The sequence below is a fragment of the Betta splendens genome, chromosome 17, assembly GCF_900634795.4.
Source record: "Betta splendens chromosome 17, fBetSpl5.4, whole genome shotgun sequence".
NCBI classification, from domain to species: domain Eukaryota; kingdom Metazoa; phylum Chordata; class Actinopteri; order Anabantiformes; family Osphronemidae; genus Betta; species Betta splendens.
Genome location: NC_040897.2, coordinates 10,730,562 through 10,751,425, shown reverse-complemented (window position 1 = coordinate 10,751,425; position 20,864 = coordinate 10,730,562). Strand labels below are relative to the sequence as shown.

Sequence of the window (20,864 nt, the reverse complement as noted above, 5' to 3'; positions counted from 1 at the left end):
CGTGTCGTGTGTAAACGAAGACGAAGGCCATCTTGAACAACAAGGCTCACGCTGGTAACGAGAGAGAGAGAGAGAGAGAGAGAGAGAGAGAGAGAGAGAGAGAGAGAGAGAGAGAGAGAGAGAGGCTACAATTATATTTACTCTGTGAAAATTGTTCAGAAGTGATGCGTTCGCGGCTGCCGTCCTCGCTCCGTGTCAGAAATGTCATAACAGATCAGGTCTCACATTTCTGTTAGCGCTGGTTGTCATTTACACAGCAAATGTTGGTGTTAAAACTGGTGTTGACAGTGGGGAAGGATGACAAATCAATACAAGGAATAATGACGGATTGCGTAAATGTGCTTTCTGCATCTCAAGTGTGTGTTTTGGTGTGCGCATGGATCTTCCGGCATGTTTTCTTTTTTAAGTCAGCCGAGGACAAAGGAAAACAGAGAGACAGAGAGGGGCTGGGGCTGTAAATATAAGATGAAAGCGGTTCCACTGGCTCGTGTTGGTTTTGCTTCCTTTTACATGGCTAATGGTCATAGACGATGCAAATCAGAGCAGCGCCGTGTGCTGGGCCTCCTCCTTGGCTCCGCGTCTCCAGGCTAATTCTCCCCACGGGCCATGAATGCACCTCTGTTGCCTCCACTGTATTAGTAACCTCCTCGGGCCAAAAGCCGGTGCCACCGAGCATGACCGCACATTTTTTTTCTTTTTTTGCCCAGGAATTAAATGTCACCTCAGGGCGGGTCACCTGCAAACAACAGGCCACCAGCCGATTTGCAGGTATAAACAGTCCGAGATAAGGAAGCCCTCTCCTGCCGTGCAGGAAATTGAATAAGTACACAGCAAGAAAAAAGTCCGAGAAGCAGCCCAGCACAAAGGAGGGTTTTGTTTGCCTTATGCTCTCCGCATTGACCCCCTCTTGTAGCACATTTCCCCATTGAGCGTGCGAAGCACAATGGCCTCATCGTCGATGAGGGGCAGGAAACTGTCTGTCATCAAGATCTCCCCATCTGTGCATCTCTTATCGGCGCTCCTGTTTTCTGGTGGAGGGGAACGGGGCAAGGTCATCACGCTCGAGTCAATCAAAGTGGTCAGTGTTCCAGAGATAACAGGAGCTTATTGCCAAGGAATGTTCCTGGATATCCCCCCCCCCGCTAACTCTGCTGGTAGAACTTAGGGAGAGGGAGTCCAAACAGAGCTGCATAAACGCCCCCAGCACCGGCCCGGTTGCACTTTACAGTCGACGCATTCCCGATATGCAGACACGGGGCGTGAGCGCTGCCTTTGTATGCATGGGAGTCTCTCCACAGGCCGATGCGACCTGCGAGGCAAGGTCACGTGTTTGATGGAGTCAGCCGCGGGCGTCTGTGGACTAGTTTTACACTGTATCCATTACACCTCTATTATGTGAGACTCTCAAATTATTTAACATGCATCCACTCTCACTGGCCACCTCATTACATTACTGTGCAGTCGGATTCAAGCCAACACAGCAACTCTGCCAATAATTCTACTTTTACAACATTGTAAGAAACGACCATAACATTAGAACCATCCAAACATTATCACCGGTGTGAGAAATTATAACCTTGTAAAATGTCAGAGCTGCTGCACTGGGGTCCCTAATAAAGTGGCTAAAAAAAAATCCACCAACTCTGTTAAAATCAATATTCTTGGGAACAGAAAATAATGAGCTCTATCATGGTTATCCAGTGATAGCGAGACAGCGCGCGCAGCCACCGGCCCTCGTGTTGGTAAATTAGCTTGCTGGTGGCGATGCTCGTCACGCGATGTTTGCCCGGCAGGTCAGCGCGGCCTCCCCCATCCACATTAATCAGTTTTATCTTTCAGCATCTGGGCACGAGCTCGCATCGCTGGGACCGGCTCATTTTAAAAGCGTATTCTGCCTGCATGCCGGAGTCCGGCGTATGAATTCTGCAAAAAAAAACAAAAAATACTGGACTCCAGTGGTAGGAACGTTGTTAGCGGCAGAGCAGGATGTGTCCTGAAGACATCCTTGATAAGAATCGCCCATTAACCCAAGCCAGCACAGTCTGTGCCCTAATTGCATTAAAAATTGCATTTTAATATGCAATGAAATGTGTACGAGATGAAAAACATCTGTCAGAATTAAACTTCTTCTGCATCGACTTAAACCACGGAACATCAGCGATGAAGCACTTAAGCCTGACTTGGGCCCATGGAAAGCTCTCCCACCGCCGCGTCTAAAGCTCCGCGACTGCGTGAAGGCGACGCTCGTGTCTGTTTTATCAGCCACGCGTGTTCATTATGGTCCCAAGGCGTTGATCTCTGTTCTGCGCTGTTCCCGTCGCGTGCGGCTCATTATTGGCGTCATCCCCGTTGCGGTTGCAGCTTCTGCTGCCGCCCTGTCTACGTGTAGGAAGCCTCCTGGACTCAGCTCTGCTGAGGGGGGGGGGGGGTGATTAGGAGGGTGAAACAGAGTCTGTGCCCCGGCAAACAAGCGCTGAGACGCAAGCATGTGATGGAGACGAGCCCACATCCTCCTCCTTCCTTCCCCTGCTCTTTCTGCACTTCATCCTGTGCCTTTTTTTTCCTCCTTCTTCATCTCAACCCTCAGGGAGGCACCTGACTTATTCGGAGACGTGTGTTTTTTTTTGTTTTTTTTTTTGCGAGAGGAAAATCCAGCTGGGATTTAAGTGCATGGGTAAAATATGGGCTTTAAGCGGAGTTGAGAATCACTCAGGGCAGATCAAACCTGTGAAACCATAGCCCATGTGTAACCAGGAGAGGTGCCTTCGCTCACCTCTTTCTGCCTGTTTCATCAACTTCCCTCCGAAAAAGACGCAACAGCATGCGCGAGTCTGAAGACGCTATGAACTAATTCTGTCAGATGGCGCTCTCCTGGGAGCATATGGGCTTTTTTTCATCTTACGAGCTGATTCCAAATGTTTAGCCTCTGTGACAGTTATTTGTATGTTTATGAAAGAGCTGAAGTCTCAGTGGATTGAACAAGGTGTTGAATTACACTTTGCTTTAATCTGAGTGATGTGTCCACGGACCGTACAAAAGAAGACATTGTATCCAGTAGTGTCTCTGAAATGTGACTTCTATTCAGCGCTGACCTTTTTTTTGCATTTGGAGGATTAGAAGTAGTACTGAAGGAATGACGCGTTCCTTCTATCCGTTCTCGTTTACTTTGATGTTCTCCCACAGGGTCAGGGATCATTCAGCCAATCGACAGAGGAGAAAACTTTGATTCTTGCGGCCAAATTAAGACACAGTCATTATACCGCTGCACTTTTAAAGGCTTTTATGGGCTCTTTTTTTCTTCTTTAAGTCTTGCTCTCATGGGATAAATTGTTCATCTGCAGTCTTCTGCAGCTGAGCCGGCTGTTCTGGGGAGCCAGAGTAATCCACCGTGTCGACTGTGCATCGGTGGTGGAAAAACTTAAACATTTTCAGTGCAACGTGTAATCCCAGGGAGTGACTTCTGCAGCATCAAAACACAACGAACGATGCATTCCAAGTATGTTGTGCATATCATGGGCTGCGTCTTTCCAAAATCTGTGAACCCATTTATCTCCCAGTCATGATCTTTTGATTTATAGATCACTGTCATTTTTCTATTCCCAACTTGGTTTGAAAAATTCAGATGTGGGACTTCTAAAGCTCCGAGCTTATAGCTCATGGCACAAGATATTATTAACGCTTCATGTTCCTGAGTTTACGTACAATATAGTTTTTTTCATGTGCAAAACAGAAAACCCTGCAAAAGGATCTTTAGTGCCCAAACAAACAGTCACAGGCTGGACTGAAGCAACAGGTTCCAGCCAAAAAGAGCAAAACCACAAGCCTGGTTCAAAATATTACTTCCACTTGTGCTGCAGAGCTTTTGATCCTGCGAAGCCAAAGAACAGCGTGGTGACTATTGTGCAGGCCATCATGTCGAGGAATCAGAACGTCAATAATTGGACACTCGCTGCTTGGGCGACTTTTTTATGATATAGTGAGACCCAAACTGCAAAAATACTGTGTTTCCCCTTTAAATTCGTGCCTTTCCCCCCTCAAAGAGGAAACATTACACGCTTGCATCCTGCAGGATAGGATCTAGCTTCCTCTAAATGGACCCACCTGTGGAGTTAAGAGGGAGCAGCGGGGTCTATCTCACTCAGCCTCAGCAATATGACAAATCCTTCCCCTTAAACCTCTTCAACGAGACATGCGTCGACATGGAGCGCGTGTGATTCTCTCCTCCCACCTACTGTTTTCCTTCCATCCTTCCTGTTTTTTTTATTTTTTTACACGTCGGGGAAACATCCAGGTGAAGAATTAGAGCGAAGGCTTCGGCTGTGAATACAAATTTGTGGCTTTGGAATTTGAAGTGGCATCGCTGAATTCGCATATCACCAGAAATGAGAAAAGGGATATGACTCTGCGCGCCTCGCCTAACCACAAATGGACTCCCGTATTGCCAGTTTCTATTTTAGAATACTTATATCGGAATCAAGAGTGTCTGATAGCACTTGTCTGGGAAAGGCGGGTGTAGCCCCGGGGTTTGTGGTCTTGTCTGACACTGCCTTTAGAAACAGTTCCCAGCAATGCGGACCAGAGCGGGGACTAAAGTGTCATGGGAGATGGTGCCATATGTCAACTGGATTTCCAGTGTTTCACCGCATTAGGACGCTCGGAGTGAAATACGAGCCGACGTGGCACAGCCAAGTGATCTCGGGGTGTTGCCTGTGTTTAAAAAGCAGGTGTTATTTTGCGAATCCCAAATCTCCTCGCTCATCTCCCACCTCGCCTCAGCGAGTCTCTCACATCTGATGGGCGGACATGCCCCGAATCTGTGAACTCGTGTTGCACGTTTCCGGGGGCCCTCATTCGAACGGACGCGGGGAATGGAAGCGCCTCGTCTGCTGAACTAGTCCATATAGACAGTTTAGAGGCGCGTGCCTGCACGGTGACGTGTGCTTTTGTTTCGTTCCACACTTAAAAAGGTTCGGCGCAATTAGATTCTTTTTAAGCTAATTTCATTCCCTGGCGTTCAATCAAAAAGTTCCTTTACTTCAAGTTTTTAATCTGTTTTAAAGAACAAAGGAGCTTCAGCAGAGGGAAAACACAGATGACTCTTTGTTCTTCAATAATAATTCTAATATGTTTTCTCATTTTTTGTTGCCTAATGAATTCCCACTAAAAATCTTCACTTTGCCAGAGTCCACCGCGTGGTATGACCACTGCGTCAGTCCGGATATTGGATTACGGATGCATTCCCTGCTATCGGGAGGAAAAGCTTGACTCTTAAGATCTGCTCTTTCTTCCAGAGATGTTGGCTACCAGTAATTTCGGGAATAAAACAACACAAAAAGACAAACAATCTTTTAAGTACCCCCGCTGTGACCACGGTGGGAGCACTCTTATTTGACTAAAGGCTACACCCTCCTTTATGCCCGAGAAAAGGCGTCCCTGTCAAACCCAAGCCCAGAACAATGGGGGCCAGCCGTGGGGAAACGGGGCCATTTGCATGCAGCTGTTTGCCGTTTCCAGGACCACAAAGGCCAATCAAAGGAACCTTAATGGAGGATGACAAGCGTCAACCAACGCCTTTGCTCTCTGTCTGTGCCAGACCTCGCCGCTCCGTCTACCCTCCGAAAATGGCCCACTTTTTTCTTTTTCTTTTGGACTGATCAAACATTCCTCCAGATTCTTCCTCCCACCGCCTGAAGTCCTTTTTACGCCGCCGAGCTCGCCGGGTTAAAGGTTGGTCAGCGCTGTGCCCTTGAAGGCTGAAAGAGCAGCAAAGAGGAGCCTCGACGTGTGTGTTATGGTCCGACGCTCGCCGCCACCAAACGGCAACAGCTCCCCACCAAAACCTCCATTATGTTTTGGTTCCATCTCCAGGGTTTTAAAAGCCTCAGAGTGTAACTCCGTGGATGGCTTCAGACGTATCCATCTGAGGCACAGTGCCACTTCCAATTTCAAGGGTGTTGATTGAAAACAAAATATGTACTATGAGGAGGGGGGGGGTTGTCGCCAGTGAATTATAGGCTGTCAGCTGGAGATGGAGAAAAACTTCCAGAATGCAACATATTGAGAAGCAGTTGTGGCCCTTGCTTTGGTCTCATGAGCTCAAAAGGCGGCTTAGCAGGCAGGTCAGGGGGAGGAATCTGAAAAGCTACTTTCCTCGCAGTCACTCGCTGACCAGAATGCGAGATAAGGCTCCGTGTCAACAAGGCCAGGAGCAGGGATCACAGCCAATTATAGCTAAGTCAAAGTGGTTACCATGGCGATTTGACTAACCGTGCCACATCGAGAATTAGAAAATATGTGCCCAGATTGTGCAGTTTGATGTTAATCTGACGTACAAATACAGCGAGAGCAGCACATTTTGGACTTTTTATATTTTTACACACTCACGCGGGGATTGTGTTATGGATTTCCTTCCCTGCAGCTTTCTTGACAGTGTTTTCACCGCAGCCGGTGGCCTTCTGTCGCCGTCGACAACTGCCGCAAAGTTGAACAGTCAAACAAAAGCACAGAACGCGAGATGAAAAGCTTTTCCTACCTCCCTAAGACGCCGACACTTGTGCACACAAACAATCAACCGCTCTGTTCGAAATCTCCCCAAACTTGTTTAAAACTTAAAGAAATACAAAAAAAACTCACCTCTAGATTCGGAAGTCTCTGTTGTCGCAAGGGTTTTCTTTCTTAGCTGTGCTTAAATTCTAACATCTGAAGCAACATCCAGTTAAGTCGGCCCAATAAACGTTTCCTTGAATCCAGCTCCTTTACAGAAGGAAAAATCTCCTTTATATATATTTTAACTTTTTTTGACAGGTTTGTCATTATTTGCCCATTTAGGCGTTGACAAGACGGTCATTAATGAAACGGAGGCCATCCACAGTTTGGAGATGAAGCAATTTGTTCTTTAGGCTGCCAGTACAGTCCAGATACTCCCCCTAATTGATGTAGTGTTAGCCTGTGAGCAGGGAGATCTATACAAGCGAGCGAGGGAGGAAGAAGAGGCTGGCGAGGCACAGGCCTAATCAATCGCTAGGCCGGTGTTGACAGCAGCATGCCATCACACCGTAGTGGTGTGATAGATGGGCAGTGTCGCCGGTGGACAGCCCCAGAAAGGAGGTTACAAAGGCAGATGGCGTGTGCATGTGTGTGTCCACGAGGGTGTCTTAGCCGCACGTCAGTCTCCCGGCTCAGAATTTTAAAAGCCCATGAAATGCATTCTTTCTGTCTGCTCTCTGCGGCTGCTGTGATAAACCCGTCACTCCTTCCATGAGCAATGGCAGGCGGGACGATCATTAGTCTTTTGCAGTAAACCCGGCGACTTCTCCCTGTGTTTTATCATCCACCATTCTGGACAGGTTTTCTGAAAGGTTTGGGTAATTGTAGTGGTTATTGGAATAGATGGAGTGACCCCACAGCCCCGCACTTATGGTTCGGCTACACTGACGGCTCCTAATGAGGTGATAAACAGTCCAGCTAAGCAGAATCTACTGGCCATTAGATAGATCATGGTATTATAATGAAATGTCTAGTGGCCAAGTGCCAGAGAATTTATACCATTAGTTTCATATTTTGGTGTATTGCTACCACTGCTAGCGTGTGCAGAAGTTTCTCCTAATATGCAATGACTTCAACATTACAATCTGGACAGTATATGTTTTACAGATGTCTATGCATGTGCTTTTTTTTCTGCCTGTTTGCCGGTGTGACATGTGCAGCCTGACATAGAATATCATTATAACCGAGGCAGAGCCAGGCGCAGCGGGCTGAAATGACTAGCAGACATGTGGGCCGGGGGTTTCGAGGTAGGAATTTCAAGCCGGAATCACTTCAACTTTGAGCAGTTCAAACAATGCTAATTGCATCAGGCCCCGGCTGTCAGACGTGTGAGGATAATTAGAGTGAGGGGGCAAAGTGAACCTTGGGGGGGGGGGGTAAGTGTTAGTACATGACAATACCGCGGTGCCGATGGAAGCATGGAAAAGGTAGCGGGCTGAAAGGAGGGCTAATTAGGAGAAAGCAGTGCAGAAAATACAAATGGTAGCTGCCCCCTCGGGGGCCGACTATTGCTGCAAACAGCGGCGATTATTGACAGTTCATGCAGCGCTCTGCTTGCACTTCTTAAATGGAACACATTTGCATGTTCTACTTAGATTTTACCTAATTGTTTTCTCAGAATTGCAGACAGTTAAATCGCTTTTTTTGTAAAAAAAACAAAAAAACAAAACTTTGGATCACTTTAACCTCATAATGGATTTTACGTTCTCTTTTCTCTCTTATTGCCTTTTCTCCCTTTGCACATCTTCACATTCGTAGCTCCGCTATTGGTGACATGACATTTTATTATTTAGAGGAAGGAAATACCAAGAAATAAACCAGTTGAGTGTAACTTGCCGAAGGGGAGACAGGTTTGAATGAAATAGTTAATTTCCCCCCAAAGTAGCGCTATTTGGCTGCTCTCCCATCGTCTGTGTTCCACCTATAGATTTTTCCCTCCTGTGTGGACTCCAGACAGTCCCCTCTTCGATCGCCAACACTGTAAAATGGATTATATTACACTACAATCTGCCGGGATTCTGCCTTTTTCTCTGTCCTGCCTCACAGAGCAGCTACAGCAGCAGAAAGCGCGGAGGCAGCTTGAAAAGGCTTGGATCTGCGGTGGATGTTCTCGAGGTGCAGGGCTTCCTGATGCTCTGCAGCTTTTGTGTTTGGTCGAGAATTTATGAGGTTACTATTGGTCTCCAATGAATTAAGATCTGATGCCTTAGCCAAAATTCAAGACCACAGAGCGGTGGAGGGATGAATTGTTTCGTCTCTCCCGGTTCCTGTAATGGCCCGTCTGTTTAAAGCTGCGGTAAACACTGGGCTGCTGTTGCCTATTTATTTTGTGCCAGTGGATTTTTGCTCACTCCCCCCCCCCTCTGCTTGTGTGCGCCAGGGTTCAGCCGCGCGGCCCTGCCTTTCGGCCTCGTCCGGCGAGAGCTCTCCTGCGAAGGATACGCAATCGATCTCCGCTGCCCGGGGAGTGATGTCATCATGATCGAGACGGCCAACTACGGCCGGACCGACGACAAGATCTGCGACGCGGACCCGTTCCAGATGGAGAACGTCAACTGCTACCTCCCCGACGCCTACAAGATTATATCACAAAGGTAAAACGCTGGGGAGAGGCGGGATTTTATTTCACAAACACAACCAGGAGCCAGAGAGGAAACGTATTGACCTCATTTTCTTCCCCTTTCAGCCAGGCGACATATTTGCACACAAAAGCACAGCGTAAATTATCACCCTGCTCACACAACCACCTTCATCCTGGACAACTAATCAACATCTTAGCGCTATTAATATTTTCTCATTCCTTAATTGACTAGATTATGTAGGTGGCATTTTGAAATCCAGAAACTGGGGCACAGATTAACTCTTGATGGCTAGAAATTGACATCCATGCCGCAGAGCTCTTCACACCAGCTGCGCGTCGTTGCCGTCGTTTGACTCATAATCAGCCGCTCTCAGAGAGACTGGGAGTCACACCAACACCCCCCTAATTCCCCGTGTGGAACACCGGGACTGCTTTGTTCAAACACTTGTACTGTAGTGAAGTGGCTTTGCCTCAGGTAGTGAGCAATGCCCATCATCAAGCCTTTCATCCCGCTTCCCCTCTCACAGGATGCTGCCGCGCTGTCAAAAGGCGGCGCGGCAACACATCATCTCGACTGCTGCCGGCCCCCAGAGGTGTCTGTGTTTTTAAAGGGCATCCGATGAAGTATTCATAAATAGTAACCAACACAGTTCATCTTTAAATGCACTGCTCTGTCCTAACCTAGCCCCCCTCCATGTTAGCAGTCTTCTGAGTGTCATCGCCCCCACACACACACACACACACACACACACACACACACACACACACACACACACACACATCATTCACTCCTGTATTTACTCCCATGAGACGTGGCACTACACGCTACAGAATCGCTCGGAAATAGATCGAGTCCTGCCGCCTCGCTCGCTCTCCGTCTTTCTAAATTTACAGCGCGGTCCCAGAGCCCTCGTACAGCAAACGCACTGCTGACAGAGCCGCCGGCCTCTGGTTTGACTAAAACCCGCCACGCCGGGCGCCACATCTGTTGACAAGTCGGACTCTCGCTCGCCGGGAGCTGCACTTAAAACTTATCTCCGCCGAAGATTCCCCGGAGGTGGCGTGCGAGCGAAAGGCTTTGAGGAGACTCCGCACCACGAGCCCTTAAACATGATTATTCTAATGATTCAGATCAAACGGGCTCCAGACCATAATTGAGGCTGATGCGATAACCAGGGACGTTGAAGCAGTCACACAGCGTCGTGAGATCCCGATCGGGGCCCTTTAAGTCTGCGGCGAACTGAAGCAGAGAGGATGTTTAAGCTGCGTCACAATAAAACACGATGCCCTGCCGATACTGAGAGTTCTGACAAAAGACGGTAGCGCTGACAGATAAACAAACATTTAAAGACGATTGGGGAGAGAGGAACAGTGGGATGCCTACTGCGCATGGTGGCGGCTTTTCTGCTTTGAATTCGTCGTATTCATCAGTGACTAGACACAAATCAAATGGCGTGATTTTCGAGATCTACATCAAAGTGTTTTGTCGAGTAGACGGTTTGGTTGCCGACACAAAAAGTGGCCGGATGAAAAATGTATGAAGGGCCTGTTTATTATTCAGGTGCTCATTCTCTCGGAGATGTAGCGTAAATGGACGGTATGTCTGACCTTTCTCTCCCGGCAGCCTTGTTCGCTTCACCCCTCTGTTTTTCTACCGGTGTAGATACACAAACCATTCACACACACAAATATGCTCGCGAAAAGGTTGTCTTATTGACATGCATTACCTTGTTTCGACGGCCACCTATTCCCTGACCCGGTAAAACTAACAGAATAAATCTTTTACATCGGCAGAGGGGCAACTCTCAAATGGGAAGCGAGTGGGACTCAGACACTTTAATATCATGAGACTGTGCTCAGGGCAGTAGGAATTACATGCGCTGATTTCATCTGCAGTTAAAACCAGAGGAAGCGTGTCAGAATGCTTAGCAACAACGTCTGCCTCCCAAGCAGAAGGATATAAAGGTTCCAGCAGAATAAATGTCAGAGTGAATTCTTACAACCTGAATGGAACCACTAGTAATGGTGCAAGGACTATTTAGGTCCTGTCCCCTTATCTCCAGTGGAATAGTTCCACTAAATATGTAATGTCAGGGTGTTTTTATAGCAGCAAACCAGCCACAGCGTGGAAGAGGAGTCTGATAAAACCCGCAAGACATTCATCTGCCCAACAGCAAACAGCAGGCTCACAAAGTTAACAGCTAATTTGTGAAAACAGCGGCGCATTTAGCCGCGAAACAGCCCGAGAGAAGCTAGTAACGACCAAAGTAGAGCTAAAAGCAGAGCAACCAAAGCGTCCAGAGTATCAAACGTGTACTGCTAGTAGAGTAGAGTGGCCGATCTACGGGCCCACAGGCCGGACCGAGACGTCCGGTGTTCTGGTCGAAGGTCCACCGATGCTCCTCAGGGCCTCAGGGTCAACATAAGACGTCCCCACGCATGAAAGAAGCCTGGGGGTGTCTTCCATAGACGCAAAGCAGCCCCAGATCACAACCAAGCAGCCACAATTAGCATTTGTTTCAGTCCTTTTCCTCTGCTCCAACCTCCAGCAATACCAGCTATTTGAGGCACACGTCCTTCATTACTTGCATGGGATGTACTTGAGAGGAAAAGCCTGATTGTTTTCAGGGCGTTTATTCGCAGGAGTTAATGTTTTTTCTGGGAGTGCAAGTCATTAAACTTTGCATGTTGTGTTTTTAAATTCAAATCAAATGAAGTGAATGGGAAATAAACAAGCAGATACAATTTCCAGAAACGGGAGCCGCTGTCAGTCACCTCCAGACACTCATTAAAGCGGAGTCTCCGCGGCTGCATTTGAAGGGATGCTGCCGCTGTCGCCTGCTGTCACCCGCTTCACATTCTGATGCAGTGACCCTTCTCTCCTGCAGCAGCTCTCGTCGCAGTGACGCGCAGCTGGAAGCGCGTTGTCACCTGTGTTCTGTTCGCTTAGCATGTTTTCAGTCACGCCACGTGTTTAATCATGCATTAGTTTCAGAGGGACGTAAAGCTGGCTGCATGCGGCTGGAGTCTAAAGCCCCCCCGCTAGCTAATGTGCAGACATATTCCTTTTTACTCATGACATTAGTTGTAATTAAAGAGACACAGTGGAGGCTTTGTGTGCTTGTTGTGCAGCTCTCTCCCTGTTTGCAGTGACAGAAAGCCTCTTGAATGACTAATGGCTGTTTGAAAGTCACATCCAATGTTGAAATATATGTCCAACTTGCATGACTGCTACTGACCTTCTGAAATATTTATCTCAGGCTTGCAAATTGTTGAATGTCCTATTTTGGCACCATTTTTTCCCCCCTCTCCTTGTTTGCCTCTATTACTTCTCATTCCCTCGGCCTCAAGAGAGGTTGATTGAAGTGGAGCCAGTCTCACCCTGCACAGTATTTACACAAACTCAGTCGTCGGCTGCTCCCTCTCTTCTTGAACTTCTGTGGCGCCCGCCAGCCGTCCACCGGCACGCTAACTTCGCAATTCACACATGAGGACATGTTAATTCGCAGAGGGACGCGGTCGCGCTCGCCGCTCGCCGGGCGCCGCCCATTCCTGTGTCGCGGCCACCTGCCGTGAGTGTTTTAATGAATGTCTTCCCTTTCAAGAGCGGGTATGAAGACGCCGTTAAAGGAAATGCCACCGCTAATTCCTAGCATGCCTGTAGCTCTTTCCTCACTGGGTTATTCATTATCGCATTCATTCACATTCATTTACTCCTCCTTAATGCTTTCATTCCTCTTTCCGTTTGCCAAGGTTTAAGGTAGAAAGCTTATGTGACAGTCGCAGCCCGGATTTCAGCACTTCCATTGTAGCCGTAACAATGAACTTTCCCCCCGCTCCTTGTTGTGAATGTTGTCTTTTGCCGAGTTCTCTTGCTGTGGGCAATCGTGATCAAATCTCTGGTCAATGTTCTTTTCTTTCTAGGTGCAACAACCGTACGCAGTGTGTGGTTGTCACTGGCTCTGATGTCTTTCCTGATCCATGCCCTGGCACCTACAAGTACTTAGAGGTCCAGTATGAGTGTGTTCCCTATAGTAAGTATTGCATCCAGATCTCATACCGAAACTCTTTATTGTGTGTTTACAAAGTGTGTGTAGTCTTGACAGATGTGCTGTTCTCTGTACGCAGCGTACGCGTTTGTTTTACAGAGGTCGCTTGAACCCCTGGAAGCATCTGGACGAAGACTTGTAGCATTAATAGTGACATATTGCATTGAAACGTAAACTGTTGCAGTCATTTAAAGGGTCAGTTCACACCAATTATCAAAAACAAAAAAAGGAGTGAGCCCATTTTTTTCTCTCACACACATGCTTTTGCTTTTTTTTAAAGCATCGTTTCATGACGCCTGTCTTTTGATTCGGCTCCTGATACATGTAGCTGCTTCTATTTTGGATCTAGCTTTCAGTTGGCAAAAATATCCAACAAATTTCTTACTGGACCGTGTGGCACATAATTAAAGCAAAGTCCGTAATGAGTTGAATGAAACTTCTTGCTGATCTCTTATTAATGAACTGTCTGCAGGCCAGTATCTGTAAAGACTGTTTGTGTTCCTCTTATTTTACGTTCCTTATAGTTTAAACCTATTAAATCAATGATGCTGCGACCGGGGGAAAATAAGTAGGTTACATCTGTTATTATGATGTAATGACAGGTTGAAGCTAGAGGATGCAAAACATTAATACGACCTCTGCCAGAACCTGCAGTATTTTAACACACGCGGTGGCAAATATAAACCAACTAGAGCGGCCAAAGGGGACTTTTATTTAAATTTTACAAACTAATAAAGAGAAATGTCTTCCAGGGAACAGACTTCTTGTTATTCTAGTTGTTCCACAGGCCTCACTGAGCTGTTTTGCTTGGACCCACTTTACACTGAAGAAACAGTCCCTATAAAAATGTTTTTTTTTTTCATTGCGGCGAGCTGCACAAACAGAATTCCATTCACTTGCATTGTATTGGGGGGTTCGTCTGAAGTCTCCGAAGCAGAGATTTCCCAAATTTAGGGAAGTAAAACCAGAACTATCTGCATGACTAGATACCACCAGGGATAACAGGGGGAATGTGTTTCTTGTGATTCGTGTGAACTGACCCTTGAAATTAACTACAGATTTGGTAGATTTCGCTGACATTACCAGGGAGATCCTGCTAAGTACATTACACTCGCTGGTGTTCTCTGGAAACATATTACAGATCATATAATAAAATTGTGGGATTATTCTGCCTCTTTCCTCATATTAACTCCACAGTTCTGCATTTGGTCATGGATTAGCTCTAGTTGAGCCAAAGAAATCATTTTATTGACCGTACTGTACAAATTCAGCATTATTTTAAAGTCTGTCTGCGCTATCTGATCGGAGTTAATCTACCTTAAAAGGGTGTTTCAGAGTAGTTTATACCAGCAGACGTGGGCCTGGGAAAGTACTTAGTATTTAAATTGATGAATTGTAAACATTTTCGGCGATATTCACTCTTTTTTTCTCTCTCCTTTCAAACAGACCTCCCTTTTACCTCCTGCCCCTCTCACCCCTCCCTCCCACACTAACCTCTCTGCTCTCATTTTTTTTAAACCTCCAATCTAGTCCATATTATTTCTAGCCCCCCCCTTTTTTGTATGCAGCTACACAGTCCACTAAGAGAAACCCATGTTAGGCCGAAGGCTCATCAGTCATCCCATGTACTGTTGCTCTCTCTGGTTCATTTGAAAGTTCGGTGTGTAACGTTAGCGCCGTGTCAAGTCTTACGTGTGTGGGCAAGGCAGCTCGGAGTCGGATTTTTTGATTTGTGTTTATAAAGTTTGAACGAATTCCATGGTCGGCCTGGACGTGCCAAAAACAACTCCTGCGCTGTTTCTCTAAGAATGTTATCCACCTAAACATCACCGGGACTTTACGATTTTTTTCCTCCCACCACTTAAGAGAAGCATTTTTTTTTAGCGGGGTATATTCTGCTTTTAAAGTGGCCGATGCGTCACTTTGTTGGCAGTTAAAGGCGCTAAGAATGAAAAATCTCGAAGCCCGGCGCAGAGCTTGCGTCTGGTCATAACTTGCGTGTTTCTATGTCCTAGGGTGAGCAGCCGTTTCATTAACAAGCATCCATTTATTTCTCTCTAGTTCCTTTTCCCAGCTCTGCCTTGCAGTTCGTCTCATTGTCAGTATCCTCCGACTAATTCTTCTCTTTGTACCTGGTGGTTGACTCGTGATAACCTTTCTCTCCCTTTTTTGCACTCTTTTTTTGCTTTCTTTTCCAATGCCTGAAATAGAAGTGGAGCAAAAAGGTAAATGAGTGGTCTGGTTCTTCCCTCCCCCTTCTTTAGCTCCTTGTTCTGTGGTGTTGAGTACAGCCCCCCCTCACGTCTCCCCCCCCTCCCCTCCTGATTGCCCTTCCTGTCAAATGCTATACCCATAGGAGGATTGTATGCACCCATGGAGTCCAAATGACACCCACGGTCACCAAATGTAGCCTTTTTTTTCTTTGCAATGGGAAAGAAAAACACCAAGAGTTTGCACTTGATTTGTTCCAGGGACTCTTGTTTAGCACTGTTTTAACCTTGACGAATGACTAGTTGTGTGTTTATTCCTATTTGGCTCAGTTCGTAGTTTGCTTGGCCCTAATTCTGCTGCACCCATAGCACGTGATGTGAAATAGCAGTGATGGCTGAGTGAGATTGGCACAAACCAAAGAAAAAGTTGAAAAGAAAACAAGAATTCACTGTGTCCCTTTCCATCTTGAACCAATTAATCTAAAACAGTGTCAATGGGAACTTTGCCATGGCCTCCCTCACCCATCAGTGGTTTCTCTTGTCCTTTGCCACAGAAGTAGTGAAAATCCTTTACCACTTTTGTTCGATCTGTTCCCCCCAACCTCCACTTCCATCTTACCTCTGCTTTGCTGCCACCAGAGTCATTCACGACCTGTTGCTCACTCTTATCACTCCTAAGGTGTCAAGTCTGCCCCCCCCCCATCATTTTGGTTTATGACCTCAGCCATCTGAGTATGCATGTGCAGTGTACCCATACACTCAGCTGTCCGTGTGGCATTTGACGTTAGAGATAGGCTGTTATTAAAACAAGAAGAGAGAGAGGAGACCATAAAAGAAACCCGAGTGTGTGAACTCGTCCCATTTCCAGTGTCTTTCATTTGCAGGATTTTTACCTTTTTTTTGTTCACATCTCGTTTGATTTTGTCCCCGTTAGGATGTAGCAGCAGACCCTTGTGATGCAAGTTCTCTTAACCTCACCCTTTTCATTCTGAAGAATCGCTGCGACGCATTCCTTTATTTTCTTTTCTCCCTCATTAGCGGTAGTAAATGAAACAGAACTAGTTCCTCCAAATTCACAGTCCTTTTTGTCCCTTCACTTGAGTTGCACAGCAGCAAGAGTCATGTGTGTGAGACGTGGCGCGCGTGTTGTTTAAACGTCCCCTCATTTGATTGTCACTTTCTTCCCTGTCACTAGTTTTCATTTGTCCCGGGACTCTGAAGGGTGTAGGAGCCGCCACCTTCCTGTTCGAGGCAGAGCAGCAAGCCGGCTCGTGGTGCAAAGACCCCCTGCAGGCTGGAGACAAGGTCTTCTTCATGCCCTGGACCCCGTACCGCACCGACACCCTCATCGAGTACCCGTCCCTGGAGGACTTCAAAAACGGCCGCCAGACGATCACATACAAACTGCCTCACCGCGTCGACGGGACGGGCTTCGTGGCCTACGACGGCGCCATCTTCTTCAACAAGGAGCGCACGCGCAACATCGTCAAGTTCGACCTGCGCACGCGCATCAAGAGCGGCGAGGCCATCGTCAACAACGCCAACTACCACGACACCTCGCCCTACCGCTGGGGCGGCAAGACGGACATCGACCTGGCCGTGGACGAGAGGGGCCTGTGGGTGATCTACGCCACGGAGCAGAACAACGGGCGCATCGTGCTGAGTCAGCTCAACCCGTACACGCTGCGCTTCGAGGCCACCTGGGACACGGCGTACGACAAGCGCTCGGCCTCCAACGCCTTCATGGTGTGCGGCGTGCTGCACGTGGTCCGCTCCACCTACGAGGAGAACGAGGGCGAGGCCAGCCGGAGCCAGATCGATTACATCTACAACACCAAGCTGAGCCAGGGCGAGTACACCGACATCCTCTTCCCCAACCAGTACCAGTACATCACCGCTGTGGATTACAACCCCAGGGACAACCAGCTGTACGTGTGGAATAATTTTTACATCCTGCGCTACGACCTGGACTTTGGGCCGCCGGATCCCGCAGAAGGTGAGGGCTGCTCCATTTGTGTTTGGTTTAATGTCGCTCTGGTTTTGCTCCATTGTTTGGCTGCAGCGTGGGATGTCACAGATGGCTGCCTTTTAATTTTGGATCCAATTCAGGTGTGATAAAGAAAAGAGGGCTGTGTTAGTCTTGGGGAAAGGGCTCATTTGCAGACAGAAATTACAGATTCACCTTGGCATGAGGGATAGCTCCCGGTGCAACTGCACCGCTACAGAATCCTGTTTATTACCATGAGGCGAGTCGAGGCACTCCCTCCATCTCAAGCCGGACCCTATCAAATTCTTTAATCTCAGACCTTATCCGAAACCATTATGAACACTGCCCCCGTGAACTCCCCTCCGACGCCGGGAACGTGTTTGAGAAGTGTTGCTCGCGGTATGACGGAGGTTACCCTCTCCTCTGTGCGCTGCATTTCAAGTTGCGTTGCCATGGCTACCCCATCAACTTTACACAAGGCGTTTTTTTTTTCTTTCTTTTTTTTTTGTGGCAGCAGATCAGGAGATAATCACCAGCCTTTTGTGGCGTAATATTTTCAAAACCGCTCGGCTCAAGTGTGTGTGAGTTATGTAGCGCATCAGAGTAGAAGAATGGTTGGAAAGAGAAATCAATTACAGTGAAGAATCTTGTCGGGAGGTTAGGGGGCTAAAATTAATCTGTGAAGTGCTGGGAGGCGACATACATGTCACCAGACAGGGACTCTACATCAAACTGATAATAAGCTTAATTACCTCGCTGCAGCCACCTTATCCCAGCTGGCCCCACTTCTCCGGTACGAAGTGAAACCAGGGACTGTAACCCGACTCTGTGTTATGCTAGAGGATTGAGCCGCCCCCGGACACCCGTCCAGTTTAGGTTATGGTTTTTGACTTCTGGATTTTCAGGAGGGGTCGTCGGGAGGGGGGGAAATCTGATTCTTAACCCGGGCTGCTCACCGGGTTTGGCATTGATGTCTCAATGGAGGCTGTGTGCTCCTGAACTCTGGCCTCTTGTCAACACGTCTGTTTGTTTTCCTGCCGTTCCCTGGAATATCCACCGCACGAGAATTCGACACCCAAGGGCCACTCCCGGCTTGCGTCTCCTTCCCCGAACAACCAGAGCTTCAATTAGGAGTATGTTTGAGCAGATATGAAAAATACTTAAACTTTAATGAGTTCTTCATGCATACAAACTGCCTGCTCAACTCCTCATGTTCTGATGTATGTAAATGTAATTAACAACTGAATTATCATAATTACCCTTCTTTTCTCCAAAGAGACTCGGGCAAAGGAGAAAAGTGGCCATCACAGAGCATTTTCAATGAAGGGTTTAATGTGCTCGCTCAGCTACTGTAATGCCTCGCTAAACATAAGCGGCAAATAGGCCTGTTGTTGCCACTTGCTACAGGAAGTATGCGTTTAATTGAGGAAGCCAACAGTAGCTGGCGTTTCTGTTTGTTATTTTGAGGATCCACCACCGCTCTGTTACCAGGATGGAAAACCAATTGTGGCTTCGCCCAATCATCAGTGTGTTTTATGGGAACATTTTCAAGAAAAGTTTAAAGAAGGGGGCAGGAGACGTCTTGAGATGCAGCAGCAGAGCTGAATGGCACAAAATAATTGGTTCTTGTTTATTCCTTTTTTTTGATCTACACCTTTAACTACTTTGCTGTGTAGCTATTAGGATTTATTGCCGCCCATGACATGCCGTTGAATTAAACAACCTATTCTGCAGGGTAATCTAATGGTGCTGAAATAATGTCTCTCTCTCTCTCTCTCTGAAACACAGGGGCACTTGAGGCGTAAAGGAAATTAATTGTGCCCATTAAGATTCATCGACCACAGAGTAAAGTTACCTCGAATACCAAACCCCGTGCATTTCTCGCCTTTTGCAGAAGTCGCGTGACACAGCGAGCGTTGGCGTCCTTCCCTGTCAGAAGCATCAACCTTGGCTGCAAAGCTCATCCTAAGAAGCGCTCAAGTGCCAGGAGGATTAGAGGTTGATATTATGGGAGTTTTAGTGAACTGATCAAAGCGCAAAATAATTGACCTTAGTACCTCGTCGGCGTTTCCTCAGCGTGCAGAGCGCTGGCAACAATGCCGGCTTGTTAATTCGGGCGCCCGGTTGAAGCGATTACCTGAGATCATTCCACATAGGGGCATCGATTGTTCTGCTTATTGTTCCAAACAATTCACACAAGTTTAAAGAAAATGTCTAAGCTCTGCTAATGCTTAGTGCACACAAAACAACAGTGATCGGAGTTCGAAGAGGTCGCTCCCTCAGAGGTCTCTCATAAAGGGGAGGCGTGCCGATAGACCGCTGGTACAAAACGTACAGCGACGCCGCTGATATATTCTCTGTGATGAGCGGAGACGTTAACCGATTTCAATCCAGCGAATGCAAACAAAACTATCAGAAGAGGCAGTAATTGCCAAGCGCTTTTCTAACCAACAAGGAGAGAAAGGAGAAAATTAATTTGTCTTTGAGGTAGCATTGATCTGAGGCCTTAAAGACTACAGGCATAGAATTAATGGCTTTGTCCGGACGGCTTAGCCACTTCCAGTAATCTGGGAGCAGTGAGCACAAGTGGGCTCTGGGTTGAATTGAAATGTCAAGTGAAAAAAGAAAAAAAATGCAATTTTGTATCCTGCATGCCACATATATCTATCATCACAAAGTGCACCTCGCTGCACTTTGCTTTGCTTTTATATCTCTGAACGACACCTCCAGGTGAGGCTTCAAGATGGAGGACATTTATAGATGTATCAGCCGCTAAGCCTGTGTTCCACCCGCTGGAAAGCGTGATGCTCGGCAACAGAAATAGAGGCTGAAGGAGGGGAATGAAGAGATTTGAAGGCGCCCTAATTGTTCTGCTCGGAGGATTAGGGCGGGAATTGTTTAAGGCGACTAAATCGGCATGTGTGACCAGGAGTTTGCGTGTATTCCCGTCTCCCGGCTGCTGCTCTTGACTTTATTGTGAGCCGTTTTGCCGTCTGCATCCGACTCAGGGCTCCCGGTTGCGACTGTGACATGTCTGCTGCTGCATCGTATTCAGTTTCAGGCCTCATAAATTACTCCGCGCAGACACAGGATACGCTCGGCAGAGCTTTTTCTGTCTACTGGTCTTTAAAGAACAGGTGTCAATAAAACTTAAAAGCTGTGCAACAATTCCACGACAGCCCTGAGTCGATTATTTTATCATTTAAGCAGGAATAGTAAAGTATGTCTCGCCGTTAATTGTCTCGCGCCCTTTACCTTCCACGCCAAGCTGTGTGCTCACATCAAGGAGACTTAAATGAAGCAGAACAGCATGAGCGCATATAAACAGCCTAATGTAAAATTCATGTCTTGTGGGATTTGTTCCTCTGTCATTAATTACCAGCACCGGCTCCAGGTAAAGAGGGGAAAAGACCAACTGTAGCTCGTGCATGGTTTTTTTTGTTCTCGGAGACGGTCTCGTTACCGAGTCGAGCTCGGCGGATGGAGATGCA

At 47.3% G+C, this 20,864-nt stretch overlaps 1 protein-coding gene across 18 annotated transcripts in view; it reads left to right on the top strand.

Moving 5' to 3' along the window:
* The window catches only part of LOC114845082 (adhesion G protein-coupled receptor L2-like), a 115,647-nt gene that overhangs the window by 54,687 nt on the left and 40,096 nt on the right, over positions 1 to 20,864 (top strand). For 14 of the 18 annotated variants that reach the window (XM_055504002.1, XM_029132889.3, XM_029132888.3 and 11 more), the window contains 4 exons: positions 8,927 to 9,140; positions 13,052 to 13,161; positions 15,387 to 15,401; positions 16,582 to 17,382. In XM_055504002.1, coding sequence (XP_055359977.1) covers positions 8,927 to 9,140; positions 13,052 to 13,161; positions 15,387 to 15,401; positions 16,582 to 17,382 — 1,140 coding nt within the window. The remainder of the gene's footprint in view (positions 1 to 8,926; positions 9,141 to 13,051; positions 13,162 to 15,386; positions 15,402 to 16,581; positions 17,383 to 20,864) is intronic. The other 4 variants (XM_055504004.1, XM_055504005.1, XM_055504003.1 and 1 more) reach the window with 1 other exon arrangement.